Source organism: Equus caballus, chromosome 10 (assembly GCF_041296265.1).
Source record: "Equus caballus isolate H_3958 breed thoroughbred chromosome 10, TB-T2T, whole genome shotgun sequence".
Taxonomy (NCBI): domain Eukaryota; kingdom Metazoa; phylum Chordata; class Mammalia; order Perissodactyla; family Equidae; genus Equus; species Equus caballus.
This window is the reverse complement of record NC_091693.1, coordinates 21,810,316-21,828,954: the sequence shown is the minus strand read 5'-3', so window position 1 is coordinate 21,828,954 and position 18,639 is coordinate 21,810,316. Positions and strand designations below refer to the sequence as shown.

General features: G+C 44.7%; 1 protein-coding gene across 1 annotated transcript; it reads left to right on the top strand.

Moving 5' to 3' along the window:
* Positions 1-864: 864 nt before the first annotated feature.
* On the top strand, positions 865-16,073 carry LOC138915072 (sialic acid-binding Ig-like lectin 5). The gene is made up of 9 exons (XM_070224903.1): positions 865-1,004; positions 1,083-1,466; positions 1,681-1,959; positions 2,209-2,256; positions 3,072-3,329; positions 3,421-3,705; positions 3,913-4,012; positions 4,786-4,867; positions 14,104-16,073. Exons 1-9 carry the CDS (start codon positions 968-970, stop codon positions 14,293-14,295), a joined length of 1,665 nt encoding a protein of 554 aa, XP_070081004.1. The 5' UTR covers positions 865-967; the 3' UTR covers positions 14,296-16,073.
* The last annotated feature ends 2,566 nt before the right edge of the window (positions 16,074-18,639 follow it).

Genomic DNA, 18,639 nt, shown 5'->3' with positions numbered 1-18,639 from the left:
AATATTCTACATATATAATAGCATAGAAAGAGTATTCAGTATTTCCTCTGGCACGATTGATTGAAATTTCTTTATAGCTTCTATAGTTTAAGAAACTTTCTTTTAATCCCACAACTTGTTAGTGAGAGTGTCCAAACTGTTGAAGATCGTTGTCAAATTTGGGGAAACGTTGATCAATTCCTTTCATAAAACAGCTGTAGGATTCCAGGTTATTTCCACACATCACTTGGGCCCTCGCCCTGGCTTTGGAAATGGGGCGGTGCATGTGAAGGGCCCTGAAGATTGAGCTTCTGTGCTGAGGTCTAGGCTTTTGGGGTCCCCGTGGAATGGGGACATCCTGCTTTGCAAAGGCCGGTGCTCCCTGGCTGCACCCCAAGACCCTCAGATCCGTGAAACCAGCAGGCGAGTGTCCCAGGTTCCAAAAGCCCCTCAGAGCAAAGGGCTTTAACTCTCGGCTTTCCTCATGCAGTTCCACCCTCCACTGGATTTGGGTCTGCAGCTTCCTTTCTTTCTTGCCAACGCTTGAATGGTTTCCAGGAAATTCAAAGTTATCCTTTTCCAGAACATTCCGTGGATTTCAGCTGGAGAGTGGGTCCCCATGAATCACCGGACTAGCCCTCCTTGCTGTTTCTAAGTGCTCTGCCCCCTCGGTGACCTCACTCTTGACTTCAACAGCATTTGGGATGCGATCACTTCCAGGGTCACATCTGGACAAGCCTCTCTACCCCTGGGGGCCTCGGTATATTCACCTGCAGTGCCGGGTGCAGGGAGAGGGTGGGACAGGACGGTTTCTCAGCTGCTACTTCACCCCACTGCCTGTGGTTCCTAGTTCCCGTTCCGTGGTGGCGACAGCTCTCCCTCACCCACTAGCTTCCTGTTGGGGCTTCCTCAGCCTCACCCCACATTTGGGGCATTTCCTTCCCTGACAGAGAGAGTGGAGCCGGGCTGTGCTCTGGCCTGGGCAGACATGGTGCCCCTGCTGCTGCTGCCCCTGCTGTGGGGGGGTGAGTGGCCCAGGGGGAGGAATGGACATGGGAGGGGGAGGGGCCGGAGCTGCAGCTGAGTGTCTGTGTCCCCCCCAGGGTCCCTGCAGGAGTATCCAGGGTACCAGCTCCAACTGACGGAATCGGTGACCGTGCAGGAGGGTTTGTGTGTCCTCGTGCTCTGCTCCTTCTCCTACCCCTGGGGTGGGTGGAATTCCCCTGGTGAACTCTACATCTACTGGTTCCGGGATGGGGGTTACCAGCGCTACCCTATGCCTGTGGCCACAAACAACCCAGAGGAACAAGTGGATACAGAAACCCAGGGCCGATTCCGCCTCGTCGGGGACCCCAGGACCAACAACTGCTCCCTGAGCATCAGAGACGCCAGGAGGAGCGATACAGGCATCTACTCCTTCCGAGTGGAGAGAGGATATTATGTGAACTATAGTTACAGAGATAAGAAGCTGCATTTGCTGGTGACAGGTACAGCAGGGGCCCCAGGAGAGGAGCCTGGGATGTGGAGACCCTCATCTTAGACAGAACATTGGAACATTCCCTGCTCCAGGCATTGGGCTGGGCTGGTCAGAGGGATACAGGACCAGGGTCAGTTCAGACCCTGAGGCTCTGGTCCCTCTCAGGGTCACACCCTGGGTCCCCACCCCCCTGGGGCCCAGGCATCTCTCTGTCTCCTCCTCAGACCTGACAGAGAAACCCGACATCCACCTTCTGGAGCCTCTGGAGTCTGGCCGCCCCACAAAGCTGACCTGCAGCCTGCCAGGGTCCTGTGAAGGGGGACGACCTCTCATGTTCTCCTGGGAGGGGATGGCTCTTCACTCGCTGAACCCCAAGACCCTCCGTTCCTCAGTACTCACCTTCACACCGAGGCTCCAAGACCATGGCACCAACCTCACCTGTTGGGTGAAACGCCAAGGAGCTCAGGTGGCCACGGAGAGAACCATCCAGCTCATCATCTCCTGTGAGTGCTGGAGGGATGGTTGGTCCCTGGGGGCGGATGAGGCTGTGTGTGTAGAGTAGAGGGAGAGAGTGAGGGTGAGCAAGCTTCGAACACGCAAGCATGGATCTGAGCCCTGGGAGTCCAGGTGGGGAGCGTGCAGGAAGAACAGCAACCTCCATCTTCTCCAGTTTCCACCACCATCCTTGGGTGCAGGCTCAGCTTCCATCCCCCTCCTCACCTCTGAAACGGGGCTATGTCTTTCTATCCCAGATGCTCCACAGAACCTCACCATCCGTGTCCTCTCCGGAAATGTCACAGGTAGGAAAGAACCTCTCCTCTCCGGGGTTGTGACCTGCCCCTGGGGCCGACTCTGAACAGACAGGGTCTATCAGAGCTTGACTGAAATCAGATATGGGAAGAGCAAAGATAAAAATGACCACCTTCCGGGGGCTGGCCCCCTGGCGGAGTGGTTAATTTCGTGTGCTCCGCTGCATGCGGCCCAGTGTTTCTTTGGTTCGAATCCTGGGCGCGGACATGGCACTGCTCATCAAACCACACTAAGGCAGTGTCCCACATGCCACAACTAGAAGGACCCACAATGAAGAATATACAACTATGTACCGGGGGGCTTTGGGGAGAAAAAGGAAAAAATTTTTAAAAATTTAAAAAAAAATGACCACCTTCCCCTCCCCTACCTCCTGTGTGCCTGAGTGCATGCACAGGTACATGTGCATGCACACACACACATGCACACACTCTGTTCAAAGTGCATTTCGCCCCACATGGCACTGCCTCTGGTTCTCCTCCTACTCCTCCACCCCAGCATCCTCAGTCTTATTTCCTGCTGCATTCATGGAATCTGCTTCCTGAAGCCGTGGGACTCTCTGTTCTCTCCACCAAACAGTCCAGGCATGTCCCAGTGGACATTGAGCCTCCCCTGAAGAGATGAGGCCCAGACACTTTGGGTCAATGTCCTAGGGTGTAAAGACCCAGCCTTTGAATCCAGACCCAAGCCAACAGGCTAGGGGAAGAGAGGAAGATGCCAACCATATCCTGAAAGGAGGGAGGGTTGGAAACTGTCAGCCTCCCAGAGCTCACTGGCTCTTGAGTACACTCTCTCTTTCTTTCTCCAGAACTGAAACACCCAGGGAATGGCTCGTGTCTTCAGGTCCTGGAAGGGGCATCTTTGCTCCTGGACTGTGTCACTGAGAGCAACCCTGAGGCCACAGTGAGCTGGGCCAAGATGAATGGGACCCTGAGCCCCTCCCAGGCCAGGAAGTCCAAGATCCTGGAGCTGCCCTGGGTGGAGTTGGAGCATGAAGGCGAATTCATCTGCAGAGCTCAGAACCCACTGGGCTCCCAGCAGGTCTCTCTGACCCTCTGTGTGCACTGTGAGTTGGGCGGGAGGGGACTTGGGAGGCAGGACACCTGGGTCCTGGGGAGGGCAGAGGCATCACTGACCCTTATCCCGCCTCCCCACAGACCCCCCAAAGCTGCTGACACCCTCGTGCTCCTGGGAGGACCAGAGTCTGCGCTGCAACTGCTCATCTCGAGCCCACCCAGCTGCCTCCTTGGGCTGGCGGCTGGGGAAGAGGCTGGTGGTGGGAAACCACAGCAACGCCTCCTTCACAGTCACTTCCAGCTCGGTGGGACCCTGGGCCAACAGCTCCCTGAGCCTCAGCAGGGGGCTCAGCTCCGGCCTCAGGTTCAGCTGTGAGGCCATGAATATCCATGGGTCCCAGAACGTCACTGTCCTGCTGCTGCCAGGTCAGAGGCTGAAGTAGAAAGGAGTTATTATTCTAGAAGAGATGAAGCTTGGAGGCAGAGGGGCTGGGGCCTGGACAGAAAGTGATTGCTAGGACAGGTGCTCCATCTCTTGCCTGAACAAGACCCTAGAGCAAGTTCTGCAAGGAGGTGGGAAGACAAGAGACCGAGGCCTGGGAGTGTGTCCTCTAACACCCATCCTCTCTGCAGGCAATTTGGTATCCTCGGCAGGAATGGTTTCTGCAGCTCTTGGAGGTGCTGGTGCCATGGCCCTGCTGTCACTCTGTTTGTGCCTCACCTTCTTTTACATGTAAGCCTTTGTCCTGGGTCGGGGTGGGGGTGGGGGGTGGTAGGAAGTGTGGTGAGAAGTCACTGAATTGCAGAAATGCATAGCTGAGTAGAGTAGGTTTAGAGGCATCTTTTTTGGTGGTGGGTAACAGCTTTATTGAGATATAATTCCCATACATTTAAAATGTATAGTTCAGTAGCTTTTAGTATTTTCACAGAGTTGTACATCCATTGGCACCGTCAATTGTACAACTTCTTCATTAGCCCAAAATGAAAAAGAAACCAAAACAAGGAGGAACTCTGCACTCCTTCCTTGTCATCCTGCCCTCTTCCTCCCCCTAGCCCAAGCAGCCACCAATCTATTTTCTGTCTCTCTAGATTTGCCTATTCTGGACATTTCATGTACATGGAATCATATACTACATGGTCCTTTGTGGTTAACTTCTTTCGCTTAGTGTGATGATTTCAAGGTTCCTGCATGTTATGGCACATGTCAGTTCTTCATTCCTTTTCATTTCCAAACAATGCTCCATTGTATGGATTGGGCACATTTTATTTGTCCATTCGTCCACTGATGGATATTTGGGTTGTTTCTACTTTTTGGCTCTCATGAATAACACTGTTATGATCATTCATGTACAAGTTTTTGTATGTAACAAGGGTCTTTAGTGATGGAAACTCAGTCTTGGCCAAACCCCCGGTTATTCAGGAGGATGGAGTCCTCACTTGCATGTCAGGAAGGTCTCCAAGTCTGGTTCCAGGATCTGGATGCAGTGCAATGGTTTCTCCCCTTAGAGTGAAAACCTGCAGGAAGCAAGCAGCCGGGAAACGAGAGGGCACGGATGATGAAGATCCTGTCATGGGTACAGTTGCCTGGGTGAGTCATGTGGGCATCTTCTCATGCAGTGGAGGGCCCTGTGCATGTCCATTTGGTGAGTCCAGGCTGAGCTTCTTAGCATTTGTCCAAATCTGCTCTTCCCTAGTCACCTGGGCAGACACCTGGGAATTGACTTCCCTTCTGTTCTTCCCCTTCATCTCCCAGAGTGAATGGTCCCCTGGTCATCCTCTTCCTTCAACCCTGCTGACTACTGAGCCTACCTCACCTCTTTGCCAGATAAAGACTGCCAGAACAGTCTTCCAAATTCTATTTACTTTCCAGCCATTCTGGAATTTCAATGTTGTTTGCTGCCACTGCTTGGAGAATCAAGTCACATTCCTGGATCCGATATTTGAGGTCCTTCTTGAGATCTCCCCTCATGGCCACTTCAGCCTCTGGTTCTGCCCCATGGTCCAGCCACACTGACCTTGTCACTGTCTCTATACAATGACTTCTTTATGACTTGGAGCCTTTGCATGGACAATACCTCTCACCTGAAGTGCCCTCCCTTCTGCATTTACAGCAGACCACTTCATCTCATTCTTCTAGCTCCAATCAATATCAACATCTCCTACTCTGGGAAACCTTTGTCATTTCCTTCTCCGTCAATGTCCATCCATCCTGTTCTGTGTCCCCGAAGCCCCATGTGCATCCCTGTGCAGAGGGGCACGTCACACATCACTGTATTTACCTGTCTTCACCCTCTCATTGTCCTTGTGAAGGCCTTGGGGACAGAGGCTGGAATTTTGTCTCACTCTGTCCCTGTCCTGCATGTTCCCCCTCCCCTTATATAAAGTTGGGCTGTGTTAGATGGAATTATTCAAAATGCTTTGTTCATCACCAAGCCTTTATCAGTGGAGCAAGGCTTGTTCTCTTTGACTTACTCGTTTTTATTCATAATGTGATAAGCAGCTGTGAACCCACCATCCAACTCAAGACCTCAAACGCTGATAACTTACATCTGCCCATATTGATCTCTGACCCAGCCCCAGTAACCACTGCTCTGAGTCTTTTGTTCGTAGTGTTATCACATATATCTGTATCTGAAATATACCCTATTTAGTTTAACTGCTTCTGAACCTACAAAGGGGGTCACGCTCCAGGCCCTCTTCTTGGACTTGCTTTGTAGACTCAGCATTATGTTGTGAAGATTCCTCCATGTTGTTGCACAAAGTTGCAGTTCCCATTGTATAATATGTCATTTTATGATTATTATCTAAGCTTGAACTGGTGGACATTTGAGTTCTATCCAGATGCTACTGTTACAAACATTCTTATTCATCTCACTGTATTCAAGTGTAAGAGTTTTTCTTTAGCATTACTTAAGCGTCTATTATTAGGTCATAGCGTATGTGAATGTTCATATTTACAAGATCGTGACAAATGGTTTTCCAAAGCAGTTCCATCCATTTATACTCTTATCTGTGCCTATAAGATTCTGTTGATCGACAATCTCTCCAGCTCCTGGTTTTCCCAACTTTTTTGTCATCTCACTATCTCATTATGGTGCTGATTTTCATTTCCTTGGTTGCCGATGAGGATGAGAATCTCTCTGCGTCTTCACTGGCATATGAACACCTCCTCTCTAATATACCTGGTCACATTTGTAGCCCATTTTTTCTGTTGGGTGTTTGACCTTTTCTTATTAAATTTGTTGGAGAGCTTTATATATTTTTATACTACTTTTTTGGTTATACGTATTGCAAATATCTTCTCCCAGTGAGTAACTTGTCTTAAGTTCTTTACTGTAATATAAACATATTCAACAATCTTCTCTTTTTGATTGAGTGCCTTTTGGGTCTCATTTAAGAAAGTCTTTCCTGGGGTTGGCCTGGTGGCACAGCAGTTAAGTGCACACGTTCCGCTTCCGGCCCGGGGTTCGCCAGTTCGGATCCTGGGTGCGGACATGACACTGCTTGTCAAGCCATCCTGTGGTTGGCGTCCCACATATAAAGTAGAGGAAGATGGGCACAGATGTTAGCTCAGGGCCGGTCTTCCTCAGCAAAAAGAGAAGGATTGGAAGCAGTTAGCTCAGGGCTAATCCTGCCCGCCCCCCCCCCCAAAAAAGAAAATCTTCCCCATCCTAAACTTCAGACATTCAAGTATAGTTCCTACTAAAAGTTTTGTTTTCTTTTTGACATTTGAAGTCTTAATCTAACTGGAGTTGATTTTTGTGTGTGGTGTGCAGTATTGATCTATGTATTTTCCTCCTTCATTTGTAGAATATTCTCTCCCTCCCTCCCTCACTAATCTGCCATGCCACTTCTGTCGTATATCAAAATTCTATACATGTGTAAGTCTCTTTCTGTGGTGTCTATTCTGTTCCAACCGTCAATTTCACTGCCTCTGAGTCAGAACTGTCTATAGAGTCAACAGAATCTATAGACTCAAAAATAAGTCCTAATGTCTGACATAACAAGGTCTCTTCCTTAATCTTCTTCAATAATGTCTTGACTATTCTTGAGTCTTTGTTCTTCTATTTAAATGCTAGAATTAGTTTGTCAAGTTCCCCAAAATATTCTTCTTGCTGTTTTGACTGGAATTACATTGAATCTATAGATCAGTTAGGGAAGAATTTACTTGTTTACGAATTCAAATTTTCTTATCCTCGAAAGCAGATATCTCTCTATTGGTTTAAATCTTTTCTAATATTTTCAAAAAAGAAGTAGAATTCCTTCACACAGGTCTTACACATATTTTGCTATTTTTTCTTTCTAAATACTAGTTTTTGTTACTGTTATAAAATGCTATCATTTTAAAAGTGCATTTGCTGATTGCTCATTGCTGGTATGCAGAATGAAAATATCTTTTGAAAATACGTGAGGTTGTTTTTTGCAATTCAAAAAACCACAGACTGGTCTTGGGTGTCATTTCCATCAAGAATCAGCTTGTCCTTTTGGGCTTTAGGTCCTGAACAAGAAGCACCTGGTCCCGTGCATTTTCTGCAGATCTTCTTCTAAGGGGTTTCAGATTTCTACAAAAGATTCATTCTGCAGAATAAATGATGGGGAAGTGAACACACTCAGACTACCCCATCCGGCAATAGAAGTTCTTGTAACACCTCAGATTGTGGGCAGTATGTGACTACAGATTGTTTGAACAGTAGCCACTTTCCTCATTTCCTCACTATTTGTCCACACACAGCTTCTCCTTTTACTTTCCTTTTTACTTTCCTCAACTTCCTGAAGGAGTTGAGGCCCTCTCCTGGGTTCCTCCAGCCTCTTCACTATAAATGTTCATCTCTGTGTAGTGACACCCACATCTTCTGGGGCATCAGCAGTCTCAGTGCTGAGAATTCTCTTCATTCTCTCAGTAGACGCAGGAATGAGTGACGCACAATGACATATTTAATTGATCTTATATTCTTCCAACTTGTTAACCTCTCCTGTTCATTCTAATAATTTGTATACAGACATTGAAGTATTTTTATAGACTTTTTTTAATTAAAAAAATATCACAAATTGGTCTTGAGTGCCACTTAGAATCTTTTGGGATTTCAAATTAGTTGATCATATCTTCTTCAAAACACAGTTTATTTCTTCACTTTGATCCTAAACACTTCCTTCCTTTTTCCTGTCTTCATATCCTGGCTAATCCTCCAAAGTCAAATAGAGGTGGTGAAGCTGAGCATCCATTATTACTCCTGTTTTTGAAGAAAATGCACCCAATATCTTGCCATTTAAGTTGGTTTTTGGTCGTAGGATTTTTTTTTTAATAGGTAACCATTATCAGGGTAAGGAAGTTCCTTCCGATCACTAAACGATTTAAGTTTTTATCATAAATTTCTGTTGAGCTTTTCAAATGCATCTACTGATATGATTTTCCCCTCCTCTCTTACCATTGTGAATGACACTTCATGGTTTTCTAATAGAAACTACTCTAGCATTCCTGAGAAAGAACCAAATTGTTCATTATACATATATATGTGTGTGTGTGTGTGTATACATATATATATTTTTTTTAGTACCCTAGTAAATTCAGTCTGCTATCCTTTGGTTTAGTGTGTTTGCATCTATGTGCATGGGCAAAATGGGCCTTCATTTTCCTTTCTCCTCCTGTCATATGCTTGTTAGAGTATCAAGATAATATTGAAGAATTGGAGAATATTCCTGCATTTTCTATTATCTGGAAGAGAGTGTATAAAATTGGAATGACCTGTTTCTTGAATAATTAATAGGCGTCACTAGTAAAACCACCTAGACATGCTCTTGTTTCTATGTGCAATTTTTCTGATTCAGTCATTTTACATGTTCTTCCGTGAGCTTTTTTTTTTAGGAATTTGTTCATTTCACCTAAGTTTTATCATTTTTTGATGAAAGGTTATGGGTAGTACTCTTTTAATTTTATTCTGTTGGGTTTAATTGGGATTACTTCCCCTTTTACATTCCTGACCAGTCTTTTGTGACTTCTCTCTTTTTTCCCTAGACAAATCTTGTCAATTGTTTGCCTATTTTGTTATTAGTTTCAAGAAACCAACTTTTAGGATTGTTAATTTTATCGCTGTATCTTGGTTTTCTATTTTATTTATTTTGACTCTCATTTTCTTAGTACCTTCCTTCTGCTTGCTTTGGCTTTTTCTGGTGTTCTTTTGCTAACCTTTTACACCAGGAACTTAGCTTATTAATGTATAACACTCTTCCTTCATTATAAAAGCATTTACGGGTAAATTTCTTTCAAAACATCGCTTTAACAACACCCATCATTAAAATTTGTTGACTTGATCTGTGGCCTGGTGTGTAATGAATTTTTGTGTGTATTTCCCGTGTGCTTAAGAAGAAGGTATGTTTTCTGTTTCTTAGATTCTATATCAATGGATCAGTTGGCCAGTGTGTTAATCGTATTGTTCAAATCCAAAGCTTTACAAATAGGTCTTCACGGCCTATCAATAATTGATAGAGGGATGTTGAAATCCCACATTAGGATAATACATTTGTCAATTTTTTCCTGCAGTTCTACCAAATATGTTTCTTATAGTGGATGTACTTTGAAATTACAACCATATATTTTAGGAGTCTTGCATCCTCTTAGTGAATTGAACAAAACACACGTAGTAATTCTCTCTACTCTTCTTGATACTTTTTGCTGCAAAGTCTATTTGGTTGGATCTTAACAGAGATACACCAATTTCTCATTGGTCAGTAAGGCACCTGATATTTTTCCACCCTTTGTCCCCCAATACTTTATTTATGCTTTAGCAATGATTTTTGTAAACAATATATAATTAGTTTTTTTAAAATCCAATTTGACATCCTCCGTTGAGTCCACTCTATCTGTGTTTATTGTGGTTATTGATATATGTGGATTTCTTTCTACTATTTTACCTTCTCCTTTCACTTGGATCCATTTTTTTCAATATTTTATTTTCTCCTTTCTTACTTAAAAAATTTATACCTCTGTATTACAGCTAACAAAAGAACTTGAGCATGCTTCTGTATCTGTTGGTCTCTCCTCCTTCCACCTTCCACAATTTTGGTTCCATTTCTAGATCTCCAGTTTTCATTCTCGGTGATTATGAACATATTTAACATTTTTCTATTCGTTGGTCTTTTTTTTTAATACACAGGTACACATTTTACTGAAGTATTTTGTCACCTTTATATCTCATATTTATTGCAGTGTTTCTTGCTTTTGTTATCTTTATTTGAATTCTTTTTGTTTGAATTCTCCCTCCCACTGTGTTTTCAATTGGGTTTTGCTGTGTTAAGATGTCTGAAGACTTGCGTGTCTGAAGATATTTTTTATCCTCCTACATTTGAATTTCATTTGGCAGGATATAAATTCTAAGATCATGGTGATTTTCCTTCAAAGCTTTAAACATTTTACTCCACTGCTTCTTGTACCCAGCATGACTGTTAAGAAATCTCATGTCTGTCTGAATCTTGCACATTTATAGGCAATCCACTCATTTTCCCTGGAAACTTTTACACTTTCTCTTTGGTTTTGATTTTCTTAAGGTTCATTATAGGGGCTGGCCCCATGGCATAGTGGTTAAGTTTACGGGCACAGCTTCAGCAGCCTGGGGTTCACTGGTTTGGATCCTGGGTGCAAACCTACACGCTGCTCATCAAGCCATGCTGTGGTGGCGTCCCACATAGAAGAACTGGAATGACTTACAACCAGGATATGCTGGGGTTTTGGGGAGAAAGAAAAAAGAGGAAGATTGGCAACAGATGTTAGCTCAGAGCCAATCTTCCTTGACAAAAACAAAAAAGAGAGAGAGATTCACTATAGTGTGTTAGGGTGTGGGGTTTCCCTTGTCTCTTTTCTTGAATTTGTGGGCCCCTTTCAGCTGAGGTGGTTCATCTTTCTTTAATTCTGATAGTTTTATCACCACTATTTACATTCAAATATTTCTCCTCTTTTTATTTCCTATTTTTCACATTTGGGGACTATTATAGTTTGAATTGAGATTTTTCTCTTTCTATCCTCCATCTACCTTAACCTTTCTTTCATATGTTCTATTCTGCATCCTTCCCCATTCTACGGGAGGCTTCAAACTGCCCTTCCAGCTCATGAACTTGCCTCCCATTGTATTCATTCTGTTCTTCATCCCATCTGTCAGGTTCATCCTATTATATTTTTCAAACATAATATTTCCACTTTTTACATAGTTATGTACATAGTTCCTTTTTAATAATTTACATAATTTCTTGTTTTACACACATAGTTTCTGATGTACATAATTTCTTAATCTTTTTTTTTTTTTTTTGGTGAGGAAGATTCACCCTGAGCTAACATCTGTTGCCAGTCTTCCTCTATTTTGTATGTGGATTATTTCCACAGCATGGCTGATGAGTGGTGCAGATCCTCACCCAGGATCTGAACCCATGAACCCCAGCCACTGAAGCAGAGCATGCTGAACTTAACCACTACGCCGCAGGGCTGGCCTCCATAATTTCTTACTCTTTCTTGCATGCTGGTAATAGCATTGCTTACCTCTTTTAGTGCATTTAGTATGTTTAGTTTAAATTCTTGATTAAAGTGTTCTGATGCTTGTGCTTTGGAGGTTCCATCAGCTTGTTTTTCTTCTGGGACATTTACACTCCACAGGTGTCCAGTCTTCTGACCTGTGAGCTCGTATTCCCCTGGGATTTTAGCTACTCTGTCTTACAGTGTCGATTGGGTGAGGGCAAAGGGCAGATGCTGTCTGCGTCAGCTCAAAGGAGAGAAGGGGACAAGCCCTGGGGTGGAGCACTCCCAGGCACCAACCACAACTGATCGTTCCCACTTCCCATCTCCCCAAGAAAGCAGCTCAGGCCACCCTTTTGCCTTCAGACCCTCAGGGAGAAGTAGCATTGAGCCAGGACTCCTCTTGGATTTTGATCCACCAGACTCAGGAGTTTGGAAAGGAGAGAATGGACAAAAGAATCCCAAAGGCCGGCAAAGCTCCATCTCTGCTTTCTTCACCCCAGTGGGCCTTTGGTACTTGTCCAAGGAAACCTGCCTGTCACTGCCCTGTCCGTGTTCTGAATTCTGCAACAAGAGGATAGGCAGTGATTGTCCCAGGGCAAGGGTGGAGGAGAGAAAGGAGTAGAACTCAAGCATATTTGAGGTGGCTTATCCTCTCGTCAACAAGCCAGTCTCCCTGGCCGTGGGATGCAGCGCCCCACCGTCCCAACTCCATTCCTTCAAATTAGCCTTTACTTTCCTCTCTGGATTTCAATGTGATGATCGATCAGTCGATCGACTGATTGATTTATGAAATTTTGTCATCCCGTAGCTCTGTAGTTCCTCCAATGTTGGATCTTAGGAAATAGAGCCAGTAGTGTGGATGAATTCACTATCTTGACAGGCACTACGGGAGAGAGAACTTTGTTTTTCCCGTTATTTTATTATCTACCTTTCTGGGCACTTTCATAGTGTAGGCAGAATAGTAAAGTGATGAACTTTAGTTCAATTTCCTGCGTTCAAGTCCTGGAATTACCCATTTCCAAAGTGTGTGACTTTGGGACAAATGAATTAACCTCTCTGTGTCTTTGCTTTCTCTTCTGAAAATGAATCCATTGAGATGTCAGGACCCGTCTCACTGAGTTGTTACAAGAACTGCTTAGAAGAGCGCGTGGGGACAACCCTTACATGTATTGCCTAATATTGCTATTCCCTCTCTAACAAGGAACTGCATGAAGGCAGTTATCTTGAACTGTTTCAGTCCCTCTTACACTCCCATTTGCAAGAATGGCACCTAACTCATAGCAAGCACTCAGCAAAGAGATGTTGAGTGAAAGAATGAACACATCCCTCTCTCCTGTTCATTAATCTAAGCTGTGTCTTGCCTTATGAGTCTCAATTTAATCTTTTTTTCATAGAAGATAAGGCTATTAATGGACACATGTCCTTATTTCCCCCTCTTTGGCTGCAGTAGGGTCAATGAACATAGCTGCTTTGTCATTTCATCTCATCTTGCTCACACCTAATACGGGTAGCTCCCTCCAGATAGTCTATTTTTTTCTGACATCATGAAACCACTTTTCCCTAATCTCCAATCCTTTTTCTCCCTTTTCTGAGCTAGTATTTGAAGGATAATGTTGCCTTCAACACATTTTTGTATAGTGTGGTGGTGTAGAGGTTTGGGCAGATGTGGGAGAGGAAAGGGAATTGTTCACCAGTGTCTGGGTACCATCTTTACTGGGGACATGAGTTCTGCTCTATTTTTGTTTTCATTTTATGGAACTTGGGTCCAGGATCCATAAGTGCCATCTCTTTTCTGGTTTCTGCATAAAATATCTCATCACACACACCAAAGTTAGAAGTTTGCTTTGTCTATAATCTTGGTCCTTGTCTATCATCTGGTCCTCCTAGCAGACTGTAAGCTGCCTGAGGGCAGGGTCTTTGTCTGCGTTCTCACACTGTCCATCTGGCCCCTCACCCAGGACCCGGCACAGGGGACATGGCAGGCCTGGGTTTGATTCCTGGCTCTGTCATTTACTAGATGAGTGACCTTGGGCAAGTTACTTAACCTCTCCCTATCTCAGTTTCCTTATCTTTAAATGGGGATAATAAGAATATAATTCATACTGGGATTTGATGAGGATTAAATGCAATTAGTAAGCCCTTGATATGGCCTAATCAATTGTAGTATCACAAAATTTTAGATGAATGAACAAATAGTTGAGTTCATAAGAAATGTGTATGGAATAAAAGGATGAATGAGTAAATTTATCATCAGCCCAACTTCCCCTTGGGGGCCATGCCCACCTTTGTTCCTTCTCTGACTCCCTTCTCTCCCCTTTCCTCAGGGTTCCAGGCAAAAGCCCCAGCCAGAGAGCCCCCCAGAGCAAGTGTCCCCTGCCGAAGATGCCCCTCCCTCAGAGGAGCAACAGGAACTTCATTATGCCTCTCTCAGCTTTCACCAGATGAAGTTTCAGGAGCCTCAGGACCAGGAGGCCACCAGCACCAACGAGTACTCTGAGATCGGGGCAAGCAAATGAGGACTTTCCCGGAGCTCAGTCCTGGCAGAGGGAGCACAGCCTCTGAGGCAGAAAGAGGAAGTCAATGACTAAGGGAAGCCTGAGGAGCTGTTGCAGCAATATTAACATTAACTACGATATGAGCATCCCCTGGTAGAGCAGAAAAAAGACAGGTGATAGGATTAGAGACTTGGGCTCAAATGCAGGCTCCAGCACTTCCTAACGCATTGGTCTCAAGCAACTCACTTCATCTCTGGGTGCCTCAGTTTACCGTTCTGTAAATCAGAAATCGTGCATTCCTACCTCAAAGGTGGTTGTGAGCATTAAAGAAATTGGCACATGGAAATCAACCCACAGAGGTCCCGGCTTAGGGCATGTGCTCAGTGCCTGCTGGTCTCTCTTCCTTCTACAAAAAGGTCCTGTTGGCAAGTTCTCCTGAGGCTGAAGTGACCAGGCACAGGGGACAGAGAAGCAACTGGTCAATGTTATTTTCCTTCCCAGAATGCTTCAAAGCCTCCCCAGGGAATGACTGGCTCCTCAACCTGGCATTTGGTTCATGATACAGCATCTTATAATCTCTCTGTGGTCATCTCCTTCCTCTACTTGTACTTGTCAGTTTTTCCCACTCATTCCTCCACCTCCTGATCTCCAGTCCCTTCACCATCTCATTTGTGGGCTCCAAAGTGATCTTTCCAACAGCTGGAGAGCTAACTCTCTCTCCTGCACAAACCCATTCATGACTCCCTGGCCTTGGACAGTACATCACAAGCAACTGCTCCTGGCACTTCAAATCCTTCATAACCTCACTGCTATCTACTGATCCATCCTCTCCTCTTGGCCATTCTTTTTTTTTTTTTTTTTTTTGAGGAAGATTAGCTCTGAGCTAACATCTGCCACCAATCCTCCTCTTTTTGCTGAGGAAGACTGGCCCTGAGCTAACACCCGTGCCTATCTTCCTCTACTTTATATGTGGGATGCCTGCCGCAGCATGGCTTGCCAAGCGGTGCCATATCCACACGCGGGATCCGAACTGATGAACCCTGGGCTGCCGGGCTACCAAAGCAGAACATGCGAACTTAACCGCTGTGTCACCCGGCCAGCCCCATTGGCCATTCTTCTTTAACCCTTCCATGCTGGTTCATACCCATGTCTTTACAATTTGAGATCCCTCTCTTGGAGGCCATGCTGCCTTGCTTTCATCTGGCTTACACCATGTTGTCCTTCAAACTTGAGTTCATGGGCAGATTTGGATTGAGAAGGTGGATTGGACAAAGAGCTCATAGTCTCCCTCCTTTAAAGTTGAACAAATTTAATTTATTTTGAAGAAAGCACTAAAACAAACACAGCCCCAAATTCACCAGCAGCATGTAGTGTAAGTGCTAACCATAAGCTTTCTTGACCGTAAGTTTTAATTGTCATCAAGCTTTTGATTGCTGAGCCATCCATTTTGAAGACGTGCATCTCAGATAAAAGTATTGCAAGCTGTACAACTAGAGAAAGAGCCAGGCGGCCCCGTTTGTGAACCTTCCTTTTTAGGAAGCCATAGGTGAATTACATAACTGACCTCTTGAGTTACCCTGCTTTTCCCTTCCTGCCCTTTAATTTCTGCTCTTATGTTTTAAATTTGCCAGTAGTGAACCTGCAAAACCATAGACACCCCAGCCTCAACCCGAGTAAAGGCAGAACCCCAGGTCCTTACTGTCTCTGGCTCTCTATACCCGCGATCTCGCTGAATGGCCCTCGGGGTGCTGTGTCTCCTCCAGGACTTTTGAGTAATAAAAGTTGATTTTTCAAAGTTTCCTGATGGTTGCTGCTGAAGCGTGTTCTGCAATCATAAAAACAACCACAAGGGCTGGTCCAGCCACAACCTTGGCTCCAGTCAGGGAAATGTTTTTGGGGCTCATCTCAAATAAAACAGGCCCAGGTGAGTGCCCCCAGCAACACAAAACAAGCACCCAAACCTGGATCAATTATTTGCTAAACTTTAGAAAGTGGCCACGAGGAAAGAAGTGGACAGTTCCAGCATGGAACCAGGAGGACATTGATTCCCGACATCCACTACCCAAACCCCATTTTCAGCACCATAAGGAGTTGAGTTGTGACTCTGGTTTCAGTAATGACAGGTTAGATTATTCTGATCAAGCCTCCTGCTGAAAATAACAAAATCCTTTGGAAAAGATGAAAAGGAAAAAAAAAATCCCTTACTTTAAAAGTATAGAATACCTGAAAAGAAAATGGGAACTTACCAGGCCAGAATTTGGGGACAAGTTTGAACCCAGAGAATAAGGCAGGATATCTAAGCCAAATACCAAAATTCCCAGTGGCATTTGCCCATACTCAACATGTGAGTTTTGGTTGGGTGGCCTTGCAAGTCCTGGAAATGGAAGTCAAGACACTGGCTCTGCCTAAGGTGGGAAGTTTCCTAGGAGATTACTTCCACACTGAGTTTGTATCGAAACTGGTGGCCAGATAGCCATTAATGATTAGATAGCTAGTGTAGGGAAGGAAGAACTATTCCTTTACCCTCTAGGTCCTTCTGGCTGGTCTAATAATTAAATTGACATGAGACAGAATAATAGGAGAAAATCCAACAAAGTGTAATAACATGTATACATGGGAGAAACCCAGGAAAACTGAGTAACTCGCCAGAATGGCCAAAGCCACCTTAAATACCATCTTCAGCTGGAGACAAAGGAGGATGTTGGGGGCAGTGGTTTGGGACTTCAAAGGGGAGGAAGGCAATTCACATGGAGATGGAAAAGCAAATTTGTGGTAAGCAAATGTTGACCATGCCTTTCAAAGACCATGAGAGATGAAAGGGACTTTGTTAGGTTCGTCCTTGTCTATCACACCTAGTTTATATTAAACTGTAGTTATCTTGTGGTATTAGTTCCTTCCTGGAACTGGCTTTCTATCTCAAACTCTTTTAGGTCGTTAGAGGGAAGGTCAAAGTTTCTTTCAGAGTCTTTTGTCCTTAAAAATAAGCCAAAGAGACACTATTTATTATTATTATTATTATTATTGGCGCCTGAGCTAACATCTGTTGCCAATCTTCCTTTTTTTCCTTCCTCTTCTCCCTGAAGCCTCCTCAGTACAAAGTTCTATACTCTGGTTGTGGGTCCTTCTGGTTGTGCTACATGGGACAACACCTCAGCACGGCCTGATGAGTGGTGCCACGTCCATGCCCAGGATCCAAACTGATGAAACCCTGGGCCGCCAAAGCCAAGTGCGGGAACTTAACCGCTCAGCCATGGGGCCAGCCCCACAGACACATTTTGTAGTGGCCAATTCTGATTAGTAACTAAAGTTTTTTCTGCAGGCAATTATCAATTGAGGCTTTCGTCATTTCCCCCCACAGCCCATTCTTAGTTGTGCTGCTTGTTCTTAAAAGTCATGTAGATAAGCAATATATTATCAGACTCCCATAGTTTCCTGATAGATAACATGTCTGATGTTCGGGTCACCATGATCACGGTGCTTAAGCTGTTCTTCAGGAACTGAGAGTCGACTTCTTGTTCAGTTTAAGTTGGTTGAGACCAGCGACCCATCAACTGGGCTTGCGTGAATGTCCAATAAGTGACCTTTTGACATCGGGGGGGCCGAAAACTCCACCCTCAGATCATGCAAAGACTGCCATTTTGTGAACATGCATCTTATGAATCTTGACTATGTTTGCACAGATTATTGAATACCTCACTTTTCCAGCCCTCCAATCATCTGCCCCCATACTTTAGGCCACCTTGCCCCTTTATCCCATAAATATCCCTAATCCCCATTTTTGGGGAGTCGGATTTGAGAATTGTTGTCCCATCTCCTCACTGGCTGCCTTGTGAATAAACCCTTTCTCTTCTGCAAAACTCATCATCTCAGTGATTGGCTTACTGTGTGGTGGGCAAAACAGGCCCGGTTTGGTAACAGTATCAGTGTAACAGTGAGTCAAAGAAAACCAAAAGAACCCAAACCAGAGGAAAAAGACAGATCATCTTCAAAAGAGGAGCAGTTTAATTGACTGAATTCTCAGTAGCAACCATGGAGAGCAGAAGAAAGCAAATACTATCTTTAAATATCACTTTATATAATCTATACTTGGTAGAAAGCATTAAAAAATGAGGAAGCAATACAAATCTTTTAGAACAAATAAATGGTGGAGTTCATTACCTATAGAATAAAAATAAAAGATAGTTTTAAAATTCCTGACAATAGGGGCCAGCACAGTGGCACAGCGGTTAAGTGCCCACGTTCTGCTTTGGTGACCCGGGGTTCACCAGTTCGGATCCTGGGTGTGGACATGGCACTGCTTGGCACGCCATGCTGTGGTAGGTGTCCCACATATAAAGTGGAGGAAGATGGGCACGGATATTAGCT

Bases quoted from the DNA above. Each gene is read 5' to 3' on its own strand.
- LOC138915072 (XM_070224903.1), top strand. From the start codon at position 968: ATGGTGCCCCTGCTGCTGCTGCCCCTGCTGTGGGGGG. The intron at 1,467-1,680 runs GTACAGCAGGGG...TCTCCTCCTCAG, and splicing joins GCTGCATTTGCTGGTGACAG to ACCTGACAGAGAAACCCGAC. The intron at 4,013-4,785 runs GTAAGCCTTTGT...TTCTCCCCTTAG, and splicing joins TGCCTCACCTTCTTTTACAT to AGTGAAAACCTGCAGGAAGC.